Source organism: Balaenoptera musculus, chromosome 9 (genome assembly GCF_009873245.2).
Source record: "Balaenoptera musculus isolate JJ_BM4_2016_0621 chromosome 9, mBalMus1.pri.v3, whole genome shotgun sequence".
Lineage (NCBI taxonomy): Eukaryota > Metazoa > Chordata > Mammalia > Artiodactyla > Balaenopteridae > Balaenoptera > Balaenoptera musculus.
The window spans coordinates 13,247,822-13,269,680 of record NC_045793.1 but is presented as its reverse complement, the minus strand read 5'-3'; the positions used below and the strand labels follow the sequence as shown (position 1 = coordinate 13,269,680).

General features: G+C 42.9%; 1 protein-coding gene across 5 annotated transcripts in view; it reads right to left on the bottom strand.

The window, feature by feature from the left end:
* DENND11 (DENN domain containing 11) overlaps positions 1-19,390 on the bottom strand; it is a 71,344-nt gene extending 51,954 nt beyond the window's left edge. For 3 of the 5 annotated variants that reach the window (XR_005021251.1, XM_036863773.1, XM_036863774.1), the window contains exon 1: positions 15,756-16,168. Coding sequence is in view for 3 of the 5 variants with exons in the window: in XM_036863773.1 (XP_036719668.1) it covers positions 15,756-16,023 (268 nt within the window). In the remaining 2 variants the exon portion in view is untranslated. Of the gene's footprint in view, positions 1-15,174; positions 15,212-15,755; positions 16,169-16,413 lie in introns of those variants that run through there. The other 2 variants (XM_036863776.1, XM_036863775.1) reach the window with 2 other exon arrangements.
* Between the last annotated feature and the right edge of the window lie 2,469 nt (positions 19,391-21,859).

Below are 21,859 nucleotides of genomic sequence, written 5' to 3'. Positions count from 1 at the left end.
AAAGACCTAAGTGTAAGGCCAGACACTATCAAACTCTTAGAGGAAAACATAGGCAGAACCCTCTATGACATACATCACAGCAAGATTCTTTTTGACCCAGCTCCCAGAGAAATGGAAATAAGAACACAAATAAACAAATGGGACCTAATGAAACTTAAAAGCTTTTGCACAGCAAAGGAAACCATAAACAAGACCAAAAGACAACCATCAGAATGGGAGAAAATATTTGCAAATAAAGCAACTGACAAAGGATTAATCTCCAAGATTTACAAGCAGCTCATGCAGCTCCATAACAAAAAAACGAACAACCCAATCCAAAAATGGGCAGAAGACCTAAATAGACATTTCTCCAAAGAAGATATACAGATGGCCTACAGACACATGAAAGAATGCTCAACATCATTAATCATTAGAGAAATGCAAATCAAAACTACAATGAGATATCATCTCACACCGGTCAGAATGGCCATCATCAAAAAATCTAGAAACAATAAATGCTGGAGAGGGTGTGGAGGAAAGGGAACACTCTTGCACTGTTGGTGGGAATGTAAATTGATACAGCCACTATGGAGAACAGTATGGAGGTTCCTTAAAAAACTACAAATAGAACTACCATACGACCCAGCAATCCCACTACTGGGCATATACCCTGAGAAAACCATAGGTCAAAAAGTGTCATGTACCACAATGTTCATTGCAGCTCTATTTACAATAGCCAGGACCTGGAAGCAACCTAAATGTCCATCGACAGATGAATGGATAAAGAAGATGTGGCACATATATACAATGGAATATTACTCAGCCATAAAAAGAAATGAAATGGAGGTATTTGTAATGAGGTGGATGGAGTTAGAGTCTGTCATACAGAGTGAAGTAAGTCAGAAAGAGAAAAACAAATACAGTATGCTAACACATATATACGGAATCTAAGGAAAAAAAAAAAAAAAGGCCATGAAGAACCTAGTGGCAAGACGGGAATAAAGACACAGACCTACTAGAGAATGGACTTGAGGATATGGGGAGGGGGTGGGGTGAGATGTGACAGGGTAAGAGAGTGTCATGGACATATATACACTACCAAATGTAAAATAGATAGCTAGTGGGAAGCAGCCGCATAGCACAGGGAGATCAGCTCGGTGCTTTGTGACCACCTAGAGGGGTGGGATGGGGAGGGTGGGAGGGAGGGAGATGCAAGAGGGAAGAGAAATGGGAACATATTGTATATGTATAACTGATTCACTTTGTTATAAAGCAGAAGCTAACACACTATTGTAAGGCAATTATACTTCAATAAAGATGTTTAAAATAAAAAAAAAAAATTAAAGGCAAAAAATAAAATAAAATAAAATAAAATAAAATATTTAACAGAAAAAAATAAATAAATAAAAAAAAAAAAAAAAAAAAAAAGGTGAATGGATAAAAAAAACTGTGGGCTATCCATATAACAAAATACTATTCAGCAATAAAAAGAAATGAGCCACCAAGCCACGAAAAGACATGGAGGAAACTTAAATGCATATTGCTAAGTGAAAGAAGCCAGTCTAAAAAAGCTATATTCTGCAAAATCCCAACTATGTGACATTTTAGAAAGGAAAAACTATAGATAGTAAAAAAGATCAGGGGGTAAGCAGAGATGAATAAGCAGAGCACAGAGGATTTTTAGGGCAGTAAAACTATTCTGTATGATACTGTTATGGTAGATACCTAACATTGTGCATTTTTCAAAACCCAGAGAATGTACAACACGAAGAGTGAACCCTTATGTAAACTATGAACTTCAGATAACAATAATGTATAAATATTGGTTCATCAATTACAATAAATATACCACGCTAATGCAAGATGTCAATAATAGAGGTAACAGGGGGGCCGGGCGGGCAGGTAGGGGAAGAGGGTATATGGAAACTCTGTACTTTCTGCTCAGTTTTCCTGTAAACCTAAAATTGTTAAAAATAAAATAAAATTTATTAAGAAAGGTAATAAATTAATTAACCTAGGTTAATTATCCTAGGGGTAGTAATGATATTGTGGTTATGTAGGAAAACGGCCTTATTCTTAGGAGATTTAAACTTAAGTATTTAGAAATGCAATGTCATGATGTCTGAAAGTTACTTTCAAATAGTTCAGAAAAAAAAAGTATATTTATATATCCTCAGCTCTGCTATAATGCTGGCCGTATTTGTTCCAAAGCAGTCGATATGTTAACAATTCAATCATAGGGAATTTCATGTTTGCTGATATGTGATTTTGATCTCAAGGTTCACAATGTGAACACAGAAAACTGCACCCAGCTGTAGCACTACACAAAACGCATCTCCACACAACACTCAAACATCTGCCTGCTACCTTGGTTCACCATGTGTGTTCTGAGCCACACTTATCTCCTCTAGTGTTACAACTTTCCATCCAATTTCACGAAGCCCTCTTCCTCTGCTTCATTATAATTCACAAGCTCAACCCTTCCAACACCCACCTTCGTATGCAAACCGCAGGTCTTTTTTAAGGTAGAGTGCCGTATTTTGAGTATTGATGTATTTCTTAATTATTTAACATATGTACAACCATCCTACCACTTTTATTATGTTCCTATCTTTCTTTAATGTGTCACTGACAAAGTTTTTGAGTGTTGTGCCCCTCACCCCATCTTCCCCATAAGCCCGGTGATTTTTACTGCATGTTTGCTTAGCACAGAGGTTTTTAGGAATGTGTATTTCACATTACTGTGGAACTGACTTTAGATAAAGCAAATATGGCAAAATGTCAACAAATGGGGAGTGACACATATATCTAAGTCAGGGATATATAGATCTTCACTGTACTATTCTTTCAACTTTTCTGAGGTTTAAAAAATTTCAACATATGAGAGGGAGACAAGATGGCAGAATAAAAGGACTTGAGCTTACCTCCTCTCATGAAAACACCAAGATCAAAACTAACTGCTGAACAACCATCAACAAAGAAGACTGGAAACTACCAAAAAAGTATTCTACATCCAAAGACAAAGAAGAAGCCACAACAAGACAGTAGGACGGGTGTTTTCATGATATAATCAAAACCCATACCCACCAGGTGGGTGACCCACAAATTGGAAAATAATTGTATCGCAGAGGTTCTCCCACAGAAGTGAGACTTCTGAGCCCCATGTCAGGCTCCCCAGCCTGGGGGTCTGGCATTGGGAGGAGGAGCTCCCAGAGCATTTGGCTTTGAAGGCCAGCAGGGCTTGAGTGCAGGAGCTACAGAGGACTAGGGGAAACAGAGACTCCACTCTTGGAGTGTGCACACAAGGTTTCATGTGCACTGGGACCCAGGGCAAAGCAGTGACTCCACAGGAGCCTGGGCAAGACCTACCTGCGGGTCGTGGAGGATCTCCTGGGGATGCAGGGGTCAGCTGTGGCTCACTGTGGGAGCAAGGACACTGGTGGAAGAGGCCCCAGGGAATATTCATTGGCATGAGCTCTCCCAGAAGTCGCCATTTTGGTACCAAGACCTGGCCCCACCCAACAGCAGACAGGTTGCCTGAAGTCATCCTGAGTGCACAGCCGCTTCTAAACACACCCCTTGACATGGCCCTGCCCACCAGAGAGACAAGACCCAGCTCCATCCACCAGTGGGCAGGCACCAGTGCCTCCCACCTGGAGGCCTGCACAAGCCCCTGAACCAACCTCACCTAATGGGAGTAGACACCAGAAGCAAGAGGAACTACAAACCTGCAGCCTGAGAAACGGAGACCAGAAACACAGAAAGTTAGACAAAATGAGATGGCAGAGGAATATGTTCCAGATGAAGGAACAAGATAAAACCCCAGAAGAACAACTAAGTGAAGTGGAGATAGGCAATCTGCCTGAAAAAGAATTCAGAGTAATGATAGTAAAGATGATCCAAGATCTTGGAAAAAGAATGGAGGCACAGACCAACAAGATACTAGAAATGTTTAACAAAGAGCTAGAAGATTTAAAGAACAAACAAACAGAGATGAACAATACAATAACTGAAATGAGAAATACAGTAGACAGAATCAAAAGCAAAATAAATGAGGCAGAAGAATGAATAAGTGAGCTGGAAGAAAGAATGGTGGAAATCACTGCCATGGAACAGAATAAAGAAAAAAGAAGGAAAAGAAATGAGGACAATCTAAGAGAACTCTAGGACGATGTTCATCACACCAACATATGCATTATAGGGGTCCCAGAAGAAGAGAGAAAGAAAGGGTCTGAGAAAATATTTGAAGAGATAATAGCTGAAAACTTCCCTAACATAGGAAAGGAAACACTCAAGTCCAGGAAGTGCAGAGAGTCCCATACAGGATAAGCCCAAGGAGGAACATGCCAAGACACATATTAATCAAATTGACAAAAATTAAAGACAAAGAGAAAGGGAACCCCCATACGATTATCAGCTGATTTTTCAGCAGAAACTGCAGGCCGGAAGGGAGTGGCCTGATATATTTAAAGTGTGAAAAGGAAAAACCTACAACCAAGTATACTCTACCCAGCAAGGCTCTTGTTCAGATTCGACAGAGAAATCAAAAACTTTACAGACAAGCAGAAGCTTAGAGAATTCAGCACCACCAAACCAGCTTTACAAAAAATGCTCAACGAACTTCTCTAGGCAGCAAAGAAAAGGCCACAACTAGAAATAAGAAAATTACAAATGGGAAAGCTCATGGGTAAAGGCAAACATACAGTAAAGGTAAGAAATTATCCACACACAAATATGGTATCAAAACCAGCAATTGTGCAAAGAGGTGAGTACAAATGCAGGATATTGGAAATGCATTTGAAATTAAGAGACCAGAGACTTAAAACAATCTTGGAGATATATATATATATAGACTGCTATATCAAAACCTCATGGTAACCACAAACCAAAAATCTACAATATATACACACACAAAAAAGAAAAATCAATCCAAACACAACTCTAATGATAGTCATCAAATCACAAGGGAAGAGATCAAAAGAGGAAGAGCAGAAAAAAAGACCTACAAAAACAAATCCTAAACAATTAACAAAATGGCAGGACTTCCCTGGTGGTCCAGTGGTTAAGAATCCACCTTCCAATGCAGGGGATGTGGGTTTGATCCCTGGTCGGGGAACTAAGATCCCACATGCCACGGGGCAACTAAGCCCATGCGCTCTAGAGCCTGTGCGCCACAACTAGAGAGCCCATGTGTTGCGACTACTGAGCCATGCGCCACAACTACTGACCTGCACACTCTGGACCCTGCATGCCACAACTAGAGAGCCTGTGTGCTGCAACTACTGAGCCCACACACAACTAGAGAAAAGCCCGCACGCTGCAACGAAGATCCCACATGCCACAACGAAGATCCCACATGCCGCAACTAAGACCCAACACAGCCAAATAAACAATTAACAAAATAGCAATAAGAACATACATATTGATAATTATCTTAAATGTAAATAGATTAAATGCTCCAACCAAAAGACACTGATTGGCTGAGTGGATACAAAAACAAGATCTGTATATATGCTGTCTAAAAGAGACCCACTTCAGATCTAGGGACACATACAGACTGAAAGTGAGGGGATGGAAAAAGGTATTCCATGCAAATGGAAATCAAAAGAAAGCTGGAGTAGCAATACTTTTATCAGACAAAGTAGACTTTAAAATAAAGATTGTTACAAGAGACAAAGAAGGACACTACATAATGATCAAGGGATCAATCCAAGAAGATATAACAATCATAAATATATATGCACCCAACATAGGAGCTCCTTATAAATTAAGGTGAATGCTAACAGCCATACAAGGAGAAACTGACAGTAAAACAATAATAGTGGGGGACTTTAACACTCCACTTACATCAATGGACAGATCACCCAGACAGAAAATCAATAAGGAAACACAGGCCTTAAATAACACATTAGACCAGATGGACTTAATTTATATGTATAGGACATTCCATCCAAAAGCAGCAGAATACACATTCTTCTCAAGTGCACATGAAACATTCTCCAGGACAGATCAGATGCTGGGCCACAAAGCAAACCTCAGTAAATTAAAGAAAACTGAAATCATACCAAGCATCTTTTCCAACCACAATGCTATGAGATTAGAAATCAACTACAAGAAAAAATTGCAAAAACACAAACACGTGGAGGCTGAACAATGTGCTACAACAAACCAATGGATCAATGAAGAAATCAAAGAGGAAATTAAAAAATACCTAGAGACGAATGAAAATGAAAGCATAAAGATCAAAAACCTATGGGAGGCAGCAAAAGCAGTCCTAAGAGGGAAGTTTACAGCAATGCAATCTTACCTCAGGAAACAAGAAAAATTTCAAATAAACAACCTAAACTTGCACCTAAAGCAACTAGAGAAAGAAGAACAAACAAAACCCAAAGTTAGTAGAAGGAAAGAAATCATAAAGATCAGAGCAGAAATAAATGAAACAGAGACAAAGAAAACAATAGAAAAGATCAATGAACCTAAGAGCTGGTTCTTTGAAAAGATAAACAAAATTGATAAACCTTTAGCCAGACTCATCAAGAAAAAAAGGGAAGGGGCTCAAATCAATAAAATTAGAAATGAAAAAGAAGTTACAACTGACACCACAGAAACAGAGTCATAAGAGACTACTACAAGCAACTATATGCCAATAAAATGGACAATCTAGAAGAAATGGACAAATTCTTAGAAAGGTACAGTCCTCCAAGACCAAACCAGGAAGAAATAGAAAATATGAACAGACCAATCACCAAGTACTGAAATTGAAACTGTGATTAAAAAAATTCCAACAAACAAAAGTCCAAGACCAGATGGCTTCACAGGTGAATTCTTCTATCAAACATTTAGAGAAGAGTTAACACCTATCCTTCTGAAACTCTTGCAAAAAACTGCAGAGGAAGGAACACTCCTAAACTCATTTGATGGGGCCACGATCACCCTGGTACCAGAAGAAGATAACGATATCACAAAAAAAGAAAATTACAGGCCAACATCACTGATGAACATAGACGCAAAAATCCTCAACAAAATACTAGCAAACCGAATCCAACAATACATTAAAAGGATCATACACCATGATCAAGTGGGATTATTCCCAGGGGTGCAAGGATTTTTCAGTATCTGCAAATCAATCAGTGGATACACCCTGTTAACAAATTGAAGAATAAAAACTATATGATCATCTCAATAGATGCAGGAAAAGCTTTTGACAAAATTCAACACCCATTTATGACAAAAACTCTGCAGAAGGTAGGCACAGAGGGAACCTACCTCAACATAATAAAGGCCATATATGACGAACCCACAGCTAACATCATACTCAACAGTGAAAAGCTGAAAGCATTTCCTCTAAGATCAGAACAGGATAAGGATGTCCACTCTCACCACTTTTATTCAACATAGTTTTGGAAATCCTAGCCATGGCAAACAGAGAAGAAGAAGAAATAAAAGGAATCCAAACTGGAAAAGAAGTAAAACTGCCACTGTTTGCAAATGATATGATACTATACACAGAAAATCCTAAAGATGCTACCAGAAAACAACTAGAGCTCATCAATGAATTTGGTAAGGTTGCAGGATACAAAATTAATACACAGAAATCTCTTGCATTTCTATACACTAACAACGAAAAATCAGAAAGAGAAATTAAGGAAACAATCCCACTTACCATCTCATCAAAAAAATAAAATACCTAGGAATAAACCTATCTAAGGAGGCAAAAGACCTGTACTCTGAAAACTATGAGATGCTGATGAAAGAAATCAAAGATGACACAAACAGATGCAAAATATACCATGTTCTTGGATTGGAAGACCCAATATTGTCAAAATGTCTATACTAACCAAGGCAATCTACAGATTCAATGCAATCCCGATCAAATTACCAATGGCATTTTTCACAGAACTAGAACAAAAAAATTTTCAATTTGTATGGAAATATAAAAGACCCCAAATAGCCAAAGCAACCTTGAGAAAGAAAAACAGAGCTGAAGGAATCAGGCGCCCTAACTTCAAACTATACTACAAAGCCACACTAATCAAAACAGTATGGTACTGGCACAAAACAGAAATACAGATCAATGGAACAGGATAGAAAGCCCAGAAATAAACCCACGCACCTATGATCAATTAATTTAGGACAAAGAAGGCAAGAATATACAGTGGAGAAAAGACAGTCTCTTCAATAAGTGGTGCTGGGAAAACCAGACAGCTACATGTAAAAGAATGAAATTAGAACATTCTCTAACATCATACACAAAAATAAACTCAAAATGAATTAAATACCTAAATGTAAGACCAGATACTAGAGGAAAACATAGGCAGAATACTCTTTGACATAAACTGCAGCAATATCTTTTTGGATCCACCTCCTAATGAAAATAAAAACAAAAATAAACAAATGGGACCTAATGAAACTTAAAAGCTTTTTCACAGCAAAGGAAACCATAAACCAAATGAAAAGACAACCCACAGAATGGGAAAAAATATTTGCAAACAAAGTGACTGACAAGGGATTAATCTCCAAAATGTACAAACAGTTCATGCAGTTCAATATCAAAAAAGCAAACAGCCCAATCAAAAAGTGGGCAGAAGATCTTAATAGGCATTTCTCCAAAGAAGACATACAGATGGCAATAGGCACATGAAAAGATGCTCAACACCGTTAATCATTAGAGAAATGCAAATCAAATCTGCAATGAGGTATCACCTCACACCAGTCAGAATGGCCAACATCAAAAAGTCTACAAACAATAAATGCTGGAGAGGGTGTGGAGAAAAGGCAACCCTCCTAAACTGTTGGTGGGAAGGTAAATTGGTACAACCACTATGGAGAACTGTCTGGAGGTTCCTTAAAAAACTAGCATATGATCCAGTAATCCCACTCCTGGGCACATATCTGGAGGAAACCATAATTCAAAAAGATACATGCACCCCAATGTTCACTGTAGCACTATTTACAATAGCCAAGACATGGAAGCAACCTAAATGTCCATTGACAGATGAATGAATAAAGAAGATGTGGTACATATCAATATATGCAGTGGAATATTACTCAGTCATAAAAAAGAATGAAATAATGCCATTTGCAGCAACATGGATGGACCTAGAGATTATCATACTAAGTGAATTAAGTCAAAAAGGGAAAGACACATACCATATGGTATCACTTATATGTAGAATCTAAAATATGACACAAATGAACTTATCTACAAAACAGAAACAGATTCACAAGCTTTGAAAACAAATTTATGGTACCAGAGGGGGAAGGTGGGGGGGAGGGATAAATCAGGAGTTTGGGATTACTACTATATATAAAATAGACAATCAACAAGGACCTACTGTACAGCACAGGGAACTCTACTCAATATTCTGTAATAAGCTATATGGGAAAAGAATCTGAAAAAGAATGGATATATGTATAACAGAATCACTGCTGTACACCTGAAACTAACAACACTGTAAATCAACTATACCCCAATATAAAAAAACAATTAAATTAAAAAATTTCAACATATGAATTAAGAAACATAACTGAAATAACAGAGATGCAAAAAACCATAAGCTAAGCATAAAGGACTTTGCAAAAGCAAAAAATAATTGAGACAATGTGTTATATTTAAGGGGATGAAACAGCATGATGGCTGAAGGTCATCCTTTAACAGAAATAGTACACCAGTCTCAAAAATTAGAAACCCGTTTATATATGGAACTTGTAAGAGGCTTAAAGGAAAGTGATTTGGCAGAAATAACAATCCTTGTCGAGAGCCATTTAGGGCCAGAAAAACCTCACACAGAACACTGCCTACCTCAGGCTCAGCCTTCACACTCAAAGCCATTTGGTTTTACAAATTTCCTCACCACACTTTAGGAACGCAGCCAGGGAGCTGGGGCCTGGCAGGATTGAACAGAAGGGCTCATCCCAGGGGTAGGCAATCAAAGAGAGGAGTCAACACTGACAAGTGCCTTATTTCCTGACTTGCTCTCCTTCCATCTCCATGTCCCCCCCCTTGCCTTGGGCCCTGCCTAGCCTCTAGGAGGGATGGACATGACCGCACGAGGAACAAACGTGGCAATCTGCTTTGTGTGCATTCAGCCAGCCATTCAATAAATATTGATGGAACATAACTTGGCAGCCCAGTGCCAGATTCTGGGCTCAGGCAAAGGAACTTGGACTAAGAGATTACTGAGTTGGCGGCTCAGGTACCCAGGGAAGCCACAGGGCAATGCTGAGCCTGGCTGTAGATGCAGAGACGGTCTGAACCTCGTGGCCCTGTGTGCCAGGGCCTCCCAGAGCTGATGTTTCACAAGCTCCTACGCTAGGTGAGATGTACTCTATCCTATCTACATGCAGGGCTTCCTCTGCCTTCTATTTCTGTTGAAATGTGAAATGACCACACCCCCAAGCATATTTGGATTTCACCAACCACCATTTCTCCAGGGGGAATAGATATTAGCTGCTACTGCTGCTGCCTGTTAAGAAAGCTGATCTCAGAATATTTAAAACGGAGAAAGCAATGATCTTGAACCAAAATAATCTCTGTCTAATGGGAAATACGTGGCTTTCCTTCCTCCTTTTCTCCCTCCGTGTTGGGCGGTTCCCAATCAAGAATTTCCTCCTGAGGCCTTGATTTCATAAGCAGTGGGTACCTCAGCTCAAGGTCCTGTTACGGCTCCTCTGACCTCAAGAGTAGAGCTCTGTACCAGTTCTCCCCTCTCCAACATGTGTGTTGATTTTTACTCTTTCCATTAGCTCTGCCCATCGGCATACACACAAGCCCTGAATCAAGGCAAGAATCCAGGTGTACTTGTGGTCCCCACTTCTGCAGGAGGCCCCCAAATCCCAGAGATGGAAGAAACCTCAGAAGCTGATATGGTTCAGACTCTAACGCCAGAAAAGTCGACAGCCCATATCACTCAACTCTGGGTCTTAAATAGTTTTGAATTGTCTTACCACCACCTAGGATGAGAGTATATCCAAAGCAAAGGAAGAAAGAGTCAGTATGAAGAAACCTGAGGCAGGAAGAAATTAATCCTGGTGATTTCAAGTCAGCCATATGCCAATCCATGGCTGAATTCCAATGCATTAATTTTACATGGAAGGAACTTTCCATTTCACGGGCCCCATATCATTTTGCGCCAGGCAGTGGTGTGGTGTGATGTGGGAAGAAGCACAGGAATTCTGCCCCTCTTTGCTCTGTGACTTAATATGACTTAACTGCCCTGTGCCTCTGTTTTTCTCGTCATTACAGAGAAGATTGTTGAAAGGATTAGCTAGTTCCTGGTCCACGGTGGGCACTCAGTAAGTGGTGGTTGTTACGATTCCCACTCCTACTCTAGTTTCCATCCACTTTCAAGAGGAGAAACAGAAGTCCCTGCAGATGGTCACCAACTGACCTTCTCCCTGAAAACCACAAGCAGGTGAATCACCAACAGCCTGGGAAAGAGTTTGCCAATGTGGGAATTAATGAAATTCACCACAGCTGTATTCCACTGACATCTGATAGAAACGAGAGAGAAAGGACGTGGCAGAGTTAATCATTCGAAGAGGCTTTCTTGCCTAGGCTATCAGAACGGGCCTTCTCTTGGCCTCTCTGAGCTGGCCATTCGTAGGACTGCTCTTTGAGACTCAAAATGGCGCTCCAAATTTTCCATTCTCATTCTGCTTTGTCACGTTCCCACCAGAGGCTGGAGCCATTTATTATTTGCATGAGTCAGATGACCTGGGCAGCCCTCCAAGTTATGCCTCAGATGCTACACCTGGCCCTGTCTCGCTGCCTCCACATCGCCATTGTTTAAAAGAAAATGCTTGAATTCTGCTGACTATACGGAGAATGTATGGGGGTTAAAATTAGTGTACGTGAGTGATTTTAAATACTACGCTCATTTGACATGAACACAGGAGCACTTCGATGCACTAAATTAAATAGGGGCTTAGATGTAATTTAGGCACTGGCTAGAGGGGTTGAGGGAGGAACAGGTAATTCATCCCTAATCAGGAAGAACAAAGGAAAATGAGACATCTTACAAACCTCAGCAGGTTTTCCTCCGCTCAGCCATCCCAACACAAACACGCACAGCATAGGAATTTCCCCCAGACACTCACAAAATAACTCTGGGGAAAATGCAGCTGTTGAAAGTGAATCTCTTATAAAGAAACAGTCCAGTGAGGCTGATTCACAGGTGTCACACATTGTAGAGCCAGAGCTCTACCCACCTCAGGCCCACACACAAGCCCTCAGTCACATGGCGAGACAGCTATGTCACCTTCATAGAGGGGATGGGGGAGCAGGCTGACTTCCCAGTGTGACAGTAACTTTTCCCTTAACTAAGCAGACCAAAGAACGAAAATTTTACTAGAGACCCGAAGAAGAGAATCACAATTAAAACCCAAAGCTCTAAATAATGGGTTGGACACAATGAAAAAGCAATATTCTGGCTGCCAACCTCTCCCACTTGGCTCCCATAGTCGGCATCCGGGCCTGGTTTCAATAGCAGCTTTGTAGCCCACATGGCCGGCACCACCACCATCCCAGGGACTCCCTGCTCCAGATAAAGGCTGAGTGTGTCAGGGAGTGAGTGAGAGAGAGACAGGGGAAGGAGAGTGTGTGTGAGAGAGAGAGAGAGCCTCTGCCTCACTTGACCCTGAAGCCCCTACAGACCTCACAACATCGGTAGATCCAACAACCATAATTTTCAAACCGTGACTCCAATGAAAATAACATTCTTTATGGCCCCAGCCTCTTCTCTGATTCTTTCTACAGATGCCCAACCCAAAATTAGTATCCAAAACTATAGGAGAATTACTCTTATTCCCATACACCGGTCTGGGAATCACTGAGCACATCCCCGCCCAAGAGCGTGTGTATGTGTGTGTAACCAGGATCCAACTCCTCCCTCGCACCCTCTCTCAGCACCCAGACCACGCACGCCCTGACACATGACCCACGGCTGTGGATTCTCTCCTCCCCCATCCCCTCCTGTACTCTCGCAGGCACACGTGCCAACAGTTCCCTATACCAGGTGGGAAGATGAACGAAATACCCATGGCCTGGGCAGTAGGCGACTGGGGAGGTTTGGGGACAAGGGAGGAGCTCCTGGGGAAGGACACTGAGGACACAGCTGGGAGAGACACGGGGCGCAGACAGGCAGGCGCAGAAACTCTAGCCAGTTTCTCGCATGCAAGAACTTCCGTGATATGTTCTGATTTGGGTAAAGAAGCCGGTATTCACTTTACTACTTTGGGTATCATGGGCTAAGGAAGGCAAAAGCCTTGGTGGACCAAGATTAAATAATAACGTAGCACACCTGCCTCCACAGCAGAATGAGGAAGACACTGAACTATTAAAACCGGGAGACGAAAGTCTGGCCCCAGCGATGTCTCCCGCTCACTGGGCATCCGAGGGCCTCCATCTCCCCTCTCCAGACTGTGATTTCCTCAACCCTCAACCTTCACCCAAGGGACACTCCACGGGCTCTCTGAGGCCCTTGTCCTAGTGTCGACCTTTGCAGCCCTGGGAACCCCAGTAGCATTCATTCATTCCATCTTCTACTCTTAGAATTATACTGCACCATATAATTTTTACTTGCTATAGGTACTATCACAATTTTTTACAGGAAGTAAAGTGCCAGTTGGGACTGAGAAGATGACAAAAGAGAGTTATGGGCAGGAAACAGCAGCTTTCCAAAAAAAAAACCAAAACAAAACCATCAACCAAAGTTAAAAACACACTCTCTCCCCTCCCCCACTCCTTCTCAGCCTCTCCCCTCTCTGCACCCAGTAAGATGAAAAGTTAGGGGCCAGAGGTTCAGGCAGTGTTGTATTCTAGAAAGACAACCAGACTCGGAGTCAAGTATTTATTAGCTAGTTAATATTTCCAAGTTACTTAATCATCCTTGGTTATAAACGATCATCAAATTACAATGGTGATGAGAATTAGATGAAACCATTATAGTAAAACGCCTGCACAAAGCAAGTGTCCAAGTGTCAGTTAAATCCCTTTCCACACTAACCTTAATCTGAAAACCATTACAAATACATACTTGTGCGTGTGTGTGTATCACACGTACACACAAATACTCCATATACACATACCCACAAAATCATGCTCACCAGCTGTGATTGACAAGGCAGGGGGAGGGTTCCAGCTCTGTGGTGCTTTTCAATGTTATTAACTCCATCTGTGGTTAGTATAGTATTTTTTTTCTTCTCCTCTTCCCCTCTCTAGGCTCTACCGCCAGGGCGACCACTGCTAAATCAGACCCAGTTAGCGCTTTCTCTCCATTTCTTCTAGTTACTCTTAAACACTTTCCAGAATGAACCTCATGCTCACATCTATTTACTGTATGTAGGTGATGGGGTAGGGCATAAGGAATGTTATTAGTTACAAAGTAGTATCTGTTTTTGTCTAGCAATAAAGGTTACTCTGGTCAAAAAAAGAACAGTTTTTCTGTCTGGGAGTCCCAACCATACATGAGTCAACCAGCCTATGTGATGAGCATTAAAAAAAAGAAAAAGAAAAATAGAAAATGCCAGTATGCACTACATGTAAAAGGGGTTAATACTATTTCATGAACCTTGTTTCAGTTACGTATGTACATATGTTAGCACACTGATTGGTATGTAAAATGAATTTCATATGGTGGGTCACAGTCAAAAATGTTTGAAACCCACTGGGATGGGGCCAAGGAATAGACAGGAGTCAGAAAGGCCTAGTCTCCCCACAGCTGTTCCTACTTCTTCCTGGGTCTTGCTGGTTTATAATCCTGCCTGGATTGTATCTTCTGCCATCCCAAGACCCTCACCCTTTTTCCTCCCACTCCAGCGCATAGTATCAAGTTTTTCAGAATGGCTTCCATACCTCATCCTTGCCAGACCAGGAAGGGAACTCCAGAAAGAAACTGTTCTGGTTTTTTTCCCCTGACACTCCACATTCCAGCAACCTCAGTGGAGTTAGGATAGAAAGACACACCTGGGCTTTCTTAAACCCTAGAACCAAGACTACAGCTCTCATCCCTCCAATCCTGAGAGCAGGGTCCTTCCCCGACCACCTAAGGCTCTCGGAGGGAGGTATTTACCCATTCACTTTTGAACCCCATGAATTCTCTCACCAGTAAAATGCACACTTCCTTACTGGATGGTCAGGGTAAAGATTATGCGAGATAACACTTGAATTCTCCAAACATACCAAAGAGAGCCTACCTGAGGAGGCTTCTCTTTTCATCGGTCTCCAGCTTAATCCCTCAGTGCCACCCCTTAATGCTCCAGGCATCAATTCCTCAAAATAATACCGTCAGAGGGAGTGAACTTGGCCGCTCACAAAGTTACCGTGCAGGGAGGGATGGGGAGCAACGGCGGGAAGCAGAGAACGTGGAAGCTGAGGACGATCCGTTTCGGAAGGAATTCACCTGGGGGGCGTTCCTCCTCTTCACGGGAGAAACCTTTTAACCGAGCCCAAAAAGAAAACAAAAGCCAGCGTGCCTGTGGCCACAAACAAGATCCTCTGTCACCGGAGAAGCGCAAACACGACTGTGGGGACGGGCGCGCGGGCTGGGGATCCGCTAAGAGGCAGCGGGACGCAATGAAGACGGGGTCAGAGGCGCAGGAAACAAAGCCCCACGCCCCGACCTCCCGGGGGCACCGGGCTCGCCCGGGGCAGCCCGGTCGGCGCGGAGGGGGTTGCACGTGTGCGGGTGCGCGCGCAGCGAGCCCCTCCCCCGCCGCCCCCGAAGCCCAGAGTGGGGCGACCCTCTCCCCGCCCGCGGTCTCGGAGCGGCTCTCACCCGAGCGGGGGTCGAAGGTGACCACGAACACGGCCACCACCTGGTCCTCCTCCACGTCGCCCAGCTCCAGGCGCCCGGGCTGCAGCAGCACCTGGGAGGGACCCAGCTCCTCGGGCTCCCGCCTCCTCGGCGGCTCCGCGGCCGCCCGGCCGCCCCCGCCGCCGCCCCAGCCCCGGCCTCCAGCCTGCGGGTCCGGGGCCAGCGGCGGGGAGACGGCGGGGCCCTCGGCCCAACGTAGCAGCGGCGCCTCGTCTCCCCGCTCCACCATGGCGAGGTGAGGCGAGGCGAGGCGCGGCGGCGAGGAGGAGCCGCGGGCGGCGAGGGGCGGGCGCAGGGGCGGGCTGCGGGAACTCCTCTCTCCGGAGGGCGGGCGGCCGGCCGGCCGGGCCTCCGCGCTCACGCCGCGCGTCCGCCGCCCCAGGCCCGCACCTGCCCCGGCCGCCCCGCCCCGCCCCGCCCGCCCCGCCCCGCGCCCGCCGCCCTCCCACCCAGCTCGGCGGCGTTCCGATCCTGCCCGAGAAGGCGTCCTCCCTACGGTCTTCGCTGAACTACGTGCCTGGTTTGAGACTTCACGGATGCATCTGCGCGCCCGGGGATAGGAAAAGTGCGGTGACATGGACGCGCAGCCACTTGGATCTGTCTACCTGTGCCTTCTCACCTAGGATTCCGTGGGATGACTGTACCACCGTGAACTGTTACACGCCACCATGATTTTGAAAGTCCCCTGGTCATATGGACCGTGACAGATAGGTGTTACATAACCCTGGATGTGTGTTCAGAGCTCCCGCCGTGCTGGGAGTGAAGCAGAAGCGGGAGCCCCGGCTGCCCGCGTTGTTTGCGCTTGGGACGTGGCCTGATCCGCTGAAGCTATGGGCTTTGGTGTCCGGCCTGGAGTAGTTGTGTGTATATCACCCAGTCGGTGTGCCTTGAATGTGCTGGATAGTGCCTGGCCCTGGCCTTCCTGGACCCTGCTTGGGGCTCCCCATCCATTTCAGTGACTTAGTCTCTACAGAGAGTGGTGGACGACGGTCACTAACTTGCCCTTGGGGGGTGGGGGAGAGGTTGATAAATATAGCCAAGAAGAAAGCAGTCTCCATTCTTGAGGGTAAAATGCTGCATAGATTCTTTTATTGTTGTGTCATAGATTTTTGCCTGGAAGCAGCAGCCTTGGGCAGTCATTGATGATCTCCTTGGGAAGGAGGGTTAAATCATCTTGTCATTGCGTGTCTGGTACACAGATGTCACTCTTCATCAACACCCTCCGGGTAACACCTAGCGTCCTTCTGAGGGCAGGCAAACCCCAGGCCTTCCTGAACTTTGGAGGAATTGGGTATCTGAACAAGTCTCTCTCCTCACCTCATGCTTTCTCATTATTTTAGTGGCTATTCCTATTTCTTTATCCCACCTCCTCTGATTACTTAACCACCAGATTTACCCCAAGGGGTGAGGCATTCAAAATGTTACTTCTAAATATAAAATGGGGAATTCATAAGAAATCCTTAATCCATTTCCAAAGCCATCAGCTTCAGTCTGACTTTCCTTTTTTTCCAAGGGACTTCCTTTTCCTGATCTTTTGTGTGAGCCGCCCCCCCCAGCCCCGAATCCCCTAGTTTAATACCCTCAAGCTGTATATATATATATATGAAGAAATAAACTCATAATCTCCATCCCAGTCGATTTTCTGTATAAACAGAAGACCAAAATGTCCAAACCCTAAACCTAGCACCTTTTCCAATCTTCATTTAAGCATGTGTTCTAGCTCAGCAGCCATAGGTCAATCTTCAGACCCTAGTGCCTTGCGTAACGGGTGCTCAACAAATATTTGTCAACTAAGCAAATGAATGAAAGTAGAGATTTAAACCTCTGCACAACTGGCCCCCCTCCTGCCAGGCTTAACCTGGTATCTTGCACATAGTGGGTGTTCAAAAATGTTAATGACGCTGATGACACTCCGCTTGACACACATTCACAGACTGAGAGAGGCCCTGTACCTGACCATCAGATTCATCATCTCTGTGTCTACTGAATTTCATGAGAGGATAGGGAGGCAATTAATTGAACTTAGCTATTAGAATAGATCTGGTGGGAAACTAGTGTTAAGGGCAATAAGAAATGAAGGTCGGTCACATTCAGAGACCCTCGGATAATGTTAAATTTTTTAATGAGTTCCCCTAGAATCCCATATGTTCTAATTTTAAAATAAAATTATTTCACTTTTACAAATAATATATCTACATTATGTAAAACATATAAAATATACCTACACTATATAAATATCTCTACAATAAAAATACAATGTACATAAAATACATTATATACAAGTATTTTTGATCTATCATCTCACTGCTGGATTGGCCCCTGCAAAGATTTTGCTTATCCTATCTCATCAGTTCTAGGATGCAAAATTTCTCACTTGTTAGGATTGCTATGGCGACTTATAACTGCTGCCGGCTCCACTGAGGTCCGGGTCTCACAGGGGAGATTTGTGTTTGCTTTTGTCAGCCATCTGGAGGACCACCAACCAGAGACTACTCTGAGTTAAATTCTCCGCTGGAGGTTCTTTGGACCATGCTGGTAGTGTGAATTCAAAATACAAGCTAGTGCGAGCCCTGCCTTTTAATTCCTAGGTGAGATTTTTTTTCTTCTCTGCACCCGATGACAAAGTTGAGACAAGCAGTCTTCCTTGCCTGGCCCTCTCTGCGTGGGAGGTTTACTTGGCAAAGTTGTGTAGGGGGTATCATATTAGACTCCCCATCATGGGCATTTTTCATTCTTAGTGGCATGTAAAAATAATGGTATAATAATGGTATATCTTAAATGATAGATTTAGTTGTTTTTCTTTTCTGTGTTTACATGTTGAAATCATACTGTATATCAATTTTGTATTCTTTTTTCCCCTTAATATCAAACTGTGAACAATTCGCCATTCTATTAGAAACTTTTATATGCATCATTTTAATTCTTTCTCTTGTATGTGTGTTTGAAAATTTATTTACTTAACCATTCTCATTGTTAGACAATCAAGCTCTTCCCTTTTTTGTTGTGCCTAAATTTCACTCTGAACTAACACTAGGTTCCTATTCTATGCCAAGTCCAGCTGTGAAGAAAACAGACATCCCTTCGCATCAAGCTTACAGCCCAGCAGGGAAGGCAGCTATCAGGCAAAAATTGAAATCTAGAATGAGGGGTGACAGGCAGGGCAAGTACAATCAGCTATTCAGGCTGCTGACATGACAGATTGCCAGAGGTGGCAGTACTGGATTAAGGTGTATCCATGTTTTGATTGTACTGCCTAATTGTTGATTCACAAGTGTACAAGGGCATCAGTCTCATTTCCCTCTTGTCCCAATTAGATAGTGCCATTTAAAATATTTTTTTTTTGGCCAATTGTCAGATGACCATGGCATTTTGTTTTAAGTTAACGTTTTGTGACTGAATCTAATCATGGTTTCGAAATATATGTTGGTGATTTGTGGTTCCTCTTCAGAGCACTGTCTGAAGACACTGTCTGAAGAATTGTTATCAATTTGCATGAGTTCTTTATGCAGTAAGAATATTAATCTTTTGTCTGACATAATTTTTGTTAATGTTACTTCCAATTTACTGTATGGTTTCAATGCTGCTTAATTGCTTTATGAAATATAGAAGTTCTAAATTTTATGTCACCAAGCTTATCAATTCTTTTTGTGATTTCTCACGTTGCTTTGATATTTATAAAGTTGTTGCCCTCCCAGAAATTTGATCAACGTTCACTTTTATTTTCTTCTAGTTATTTATGATTGATTTTCCACATTTGATCTCTTCATCTATTCAATGTTTATATTGATATGTGATAGGAAGTGAGACTCTAAAATTTTTAATATTACTGATATTTACTAAGCTATATATTCTTCACCACTGACCTGCCTATTCTACATACAATTTAAATTTCTATTTCTAGGAGAGGTAGTCTTCTCTGTTTACTCTTTTTAAAAAACTTTCAGCTATTTCTTTGACAATGATTTTTCCATGTGAAATTGAAAATCATTTTAGCCAGTTTCAAAAAAATGTGATCTTTTTTCATTTGAAACTGCATGAGAATTACAGTTGACCCCTAAGCAACACAGGTTTGAAGGGCGCGAGTCCACTTACGCGTGGGTTGTCAGTAGTAGACACTACAGTGCTACACCATCCGTGGTTGGTTGAAAGCACAGATGGGGACCCACGGATGCAGGGGAGGCTCAGATACAGAGGGCCGACTGTAAGTTACATGCGGATTTTTGACCGTGCCGAAGGTCGAGCCCCAGCCCTTGCACTGTTCAAGGGTCATCTGTACATATTTACTGGAGAAGGGTCAACATCTTTATATAACTAAGCCATTTTATTCGGCCAGGTAGTCTTCCATCCATGTGAGGAATAGGTTGCTCTACCTCCATGATCAGTCTGCATAATTAGTGGACCAGGGCAAATACCAGTGGTCCAGACAGGAGTCCAGATTGTGGGACAAGCTGAGGTGTAAAGGGGTGAAATTTAGAATGTGAATGGAGGAGACACATTTACTTTATACATTAGCCACACAACTATGACGTCAGCCCCATCTGCACTGAATCATCTGTGCTTCGGGCACTTGTTGGCAGGATCCAAGTTGAAAGCACAGCAAATTACATACTACAGAGGCTGAGTTCTGGTTGAGCCAGAAATGGTGTAGGGATTAATAGAATAGAATCTATATACAAAATTACTAAGTTATTTAAAATCCACACATCCCTCCCTTTTAGGCCTCTGAAATTTGCAATGGAGTTGGAAATTAAACATCTGAAACCTCATAAAAGGTATTCATTCTGCGGCAGTGTCCATCATAAGGGTACATAGAACACATAGTGTGTGCCTTAATTTACAGCACCTACTGTGTGCCAAGCCTTACTCCAGGTAATGGAAAAACAACATCAAGCAAGAGTTAAGTCCCTATCCTCATGGAATTTAGATTCTATTGGGGGTGGGATGAGGGAGACAATTTTTTAAATGAACCATTGAATATATAATATATGATGCAGTGGTAAGTGCTGTGAAGAAATGTGAAACAGGGTGAGGGATCAGAGAATGGGTGATGGGGTTGATGCGGAAGACCTCTCTGATAAATGACCTGTGAGCAGACAACTGAAGGAAGCGATGGGGTGAGTGAGACATGTGAGAAAGGTTTTGGCGTCTGGAGGAACAGTGAGGAGACTAGAGCAGAGAGCGGGTAGCAGGAATCAGACAGGTTGTTGGGTGGCTCCTATGGCCCTGGGGGCCTCGTAGAGGGGCTGCTCCGTATTCTGAGTGAAATGGGAGCCCCTGGAGGATCTGAGTGCAGGATCCTTTTAGAAGGATCCGTTTGGCTGCTGGGTGGAGAGGGGCCAGGGGGAAAGCAGGGGATGCCAGTAGGAGGAGGCTGAGAGAACTGAAAGAATCTCTCATAGATTGGATGCACAGCTGCAGAGAAAGAGAGTAGTCAACGATCACTCGCAGATCTTTGGTATGTTTCCATTTACTGGGAAATGAAAAAATTGCAGGAGGAATAGGTTTGGTAGGAAAGATCAAGAGTTTGTTTTCGGACATGTTGAGATTGAAATGCCTGTTAGACAACCAGAGGGAGATTTGATTAGGCAGCTGCAAGTCTGAAGTTCAACACAGAGGTATGTGATGCAGATATCAATTCAAAGGTCACCAGTTTACAGATAGGGTTTAAAGCTATGGGCTGGATGATGTTCCAAGGAAGTGAGTGTACACAGAGAAAAGTTTGGGGGACTGAGCTCAGGGACCTCCAGGGTTCAGAGGTCAGGAGATGAAGAGGAGTGAGCAAAGTGATTCAAGCATATTCTGGACAGGTCTAAATATATATTATATATATATATATATATATATATATATATATATAATATATATATTTGGCATATATATACATGGCAAAGATTAAATAATCAAATTGCATGCAGGACGTATAATGAGTAGCAATCTCCTTCTTCTCCAATCCCCCATACCCACACTCTCTTCTGAGAGACTAATATTTTAAGTTTCTGTCTTTAGAGTTTCTGCTGGTCACCTCCTGTGGAAGAGCTTTAATTCCTAATCACACTTCAAAAAAA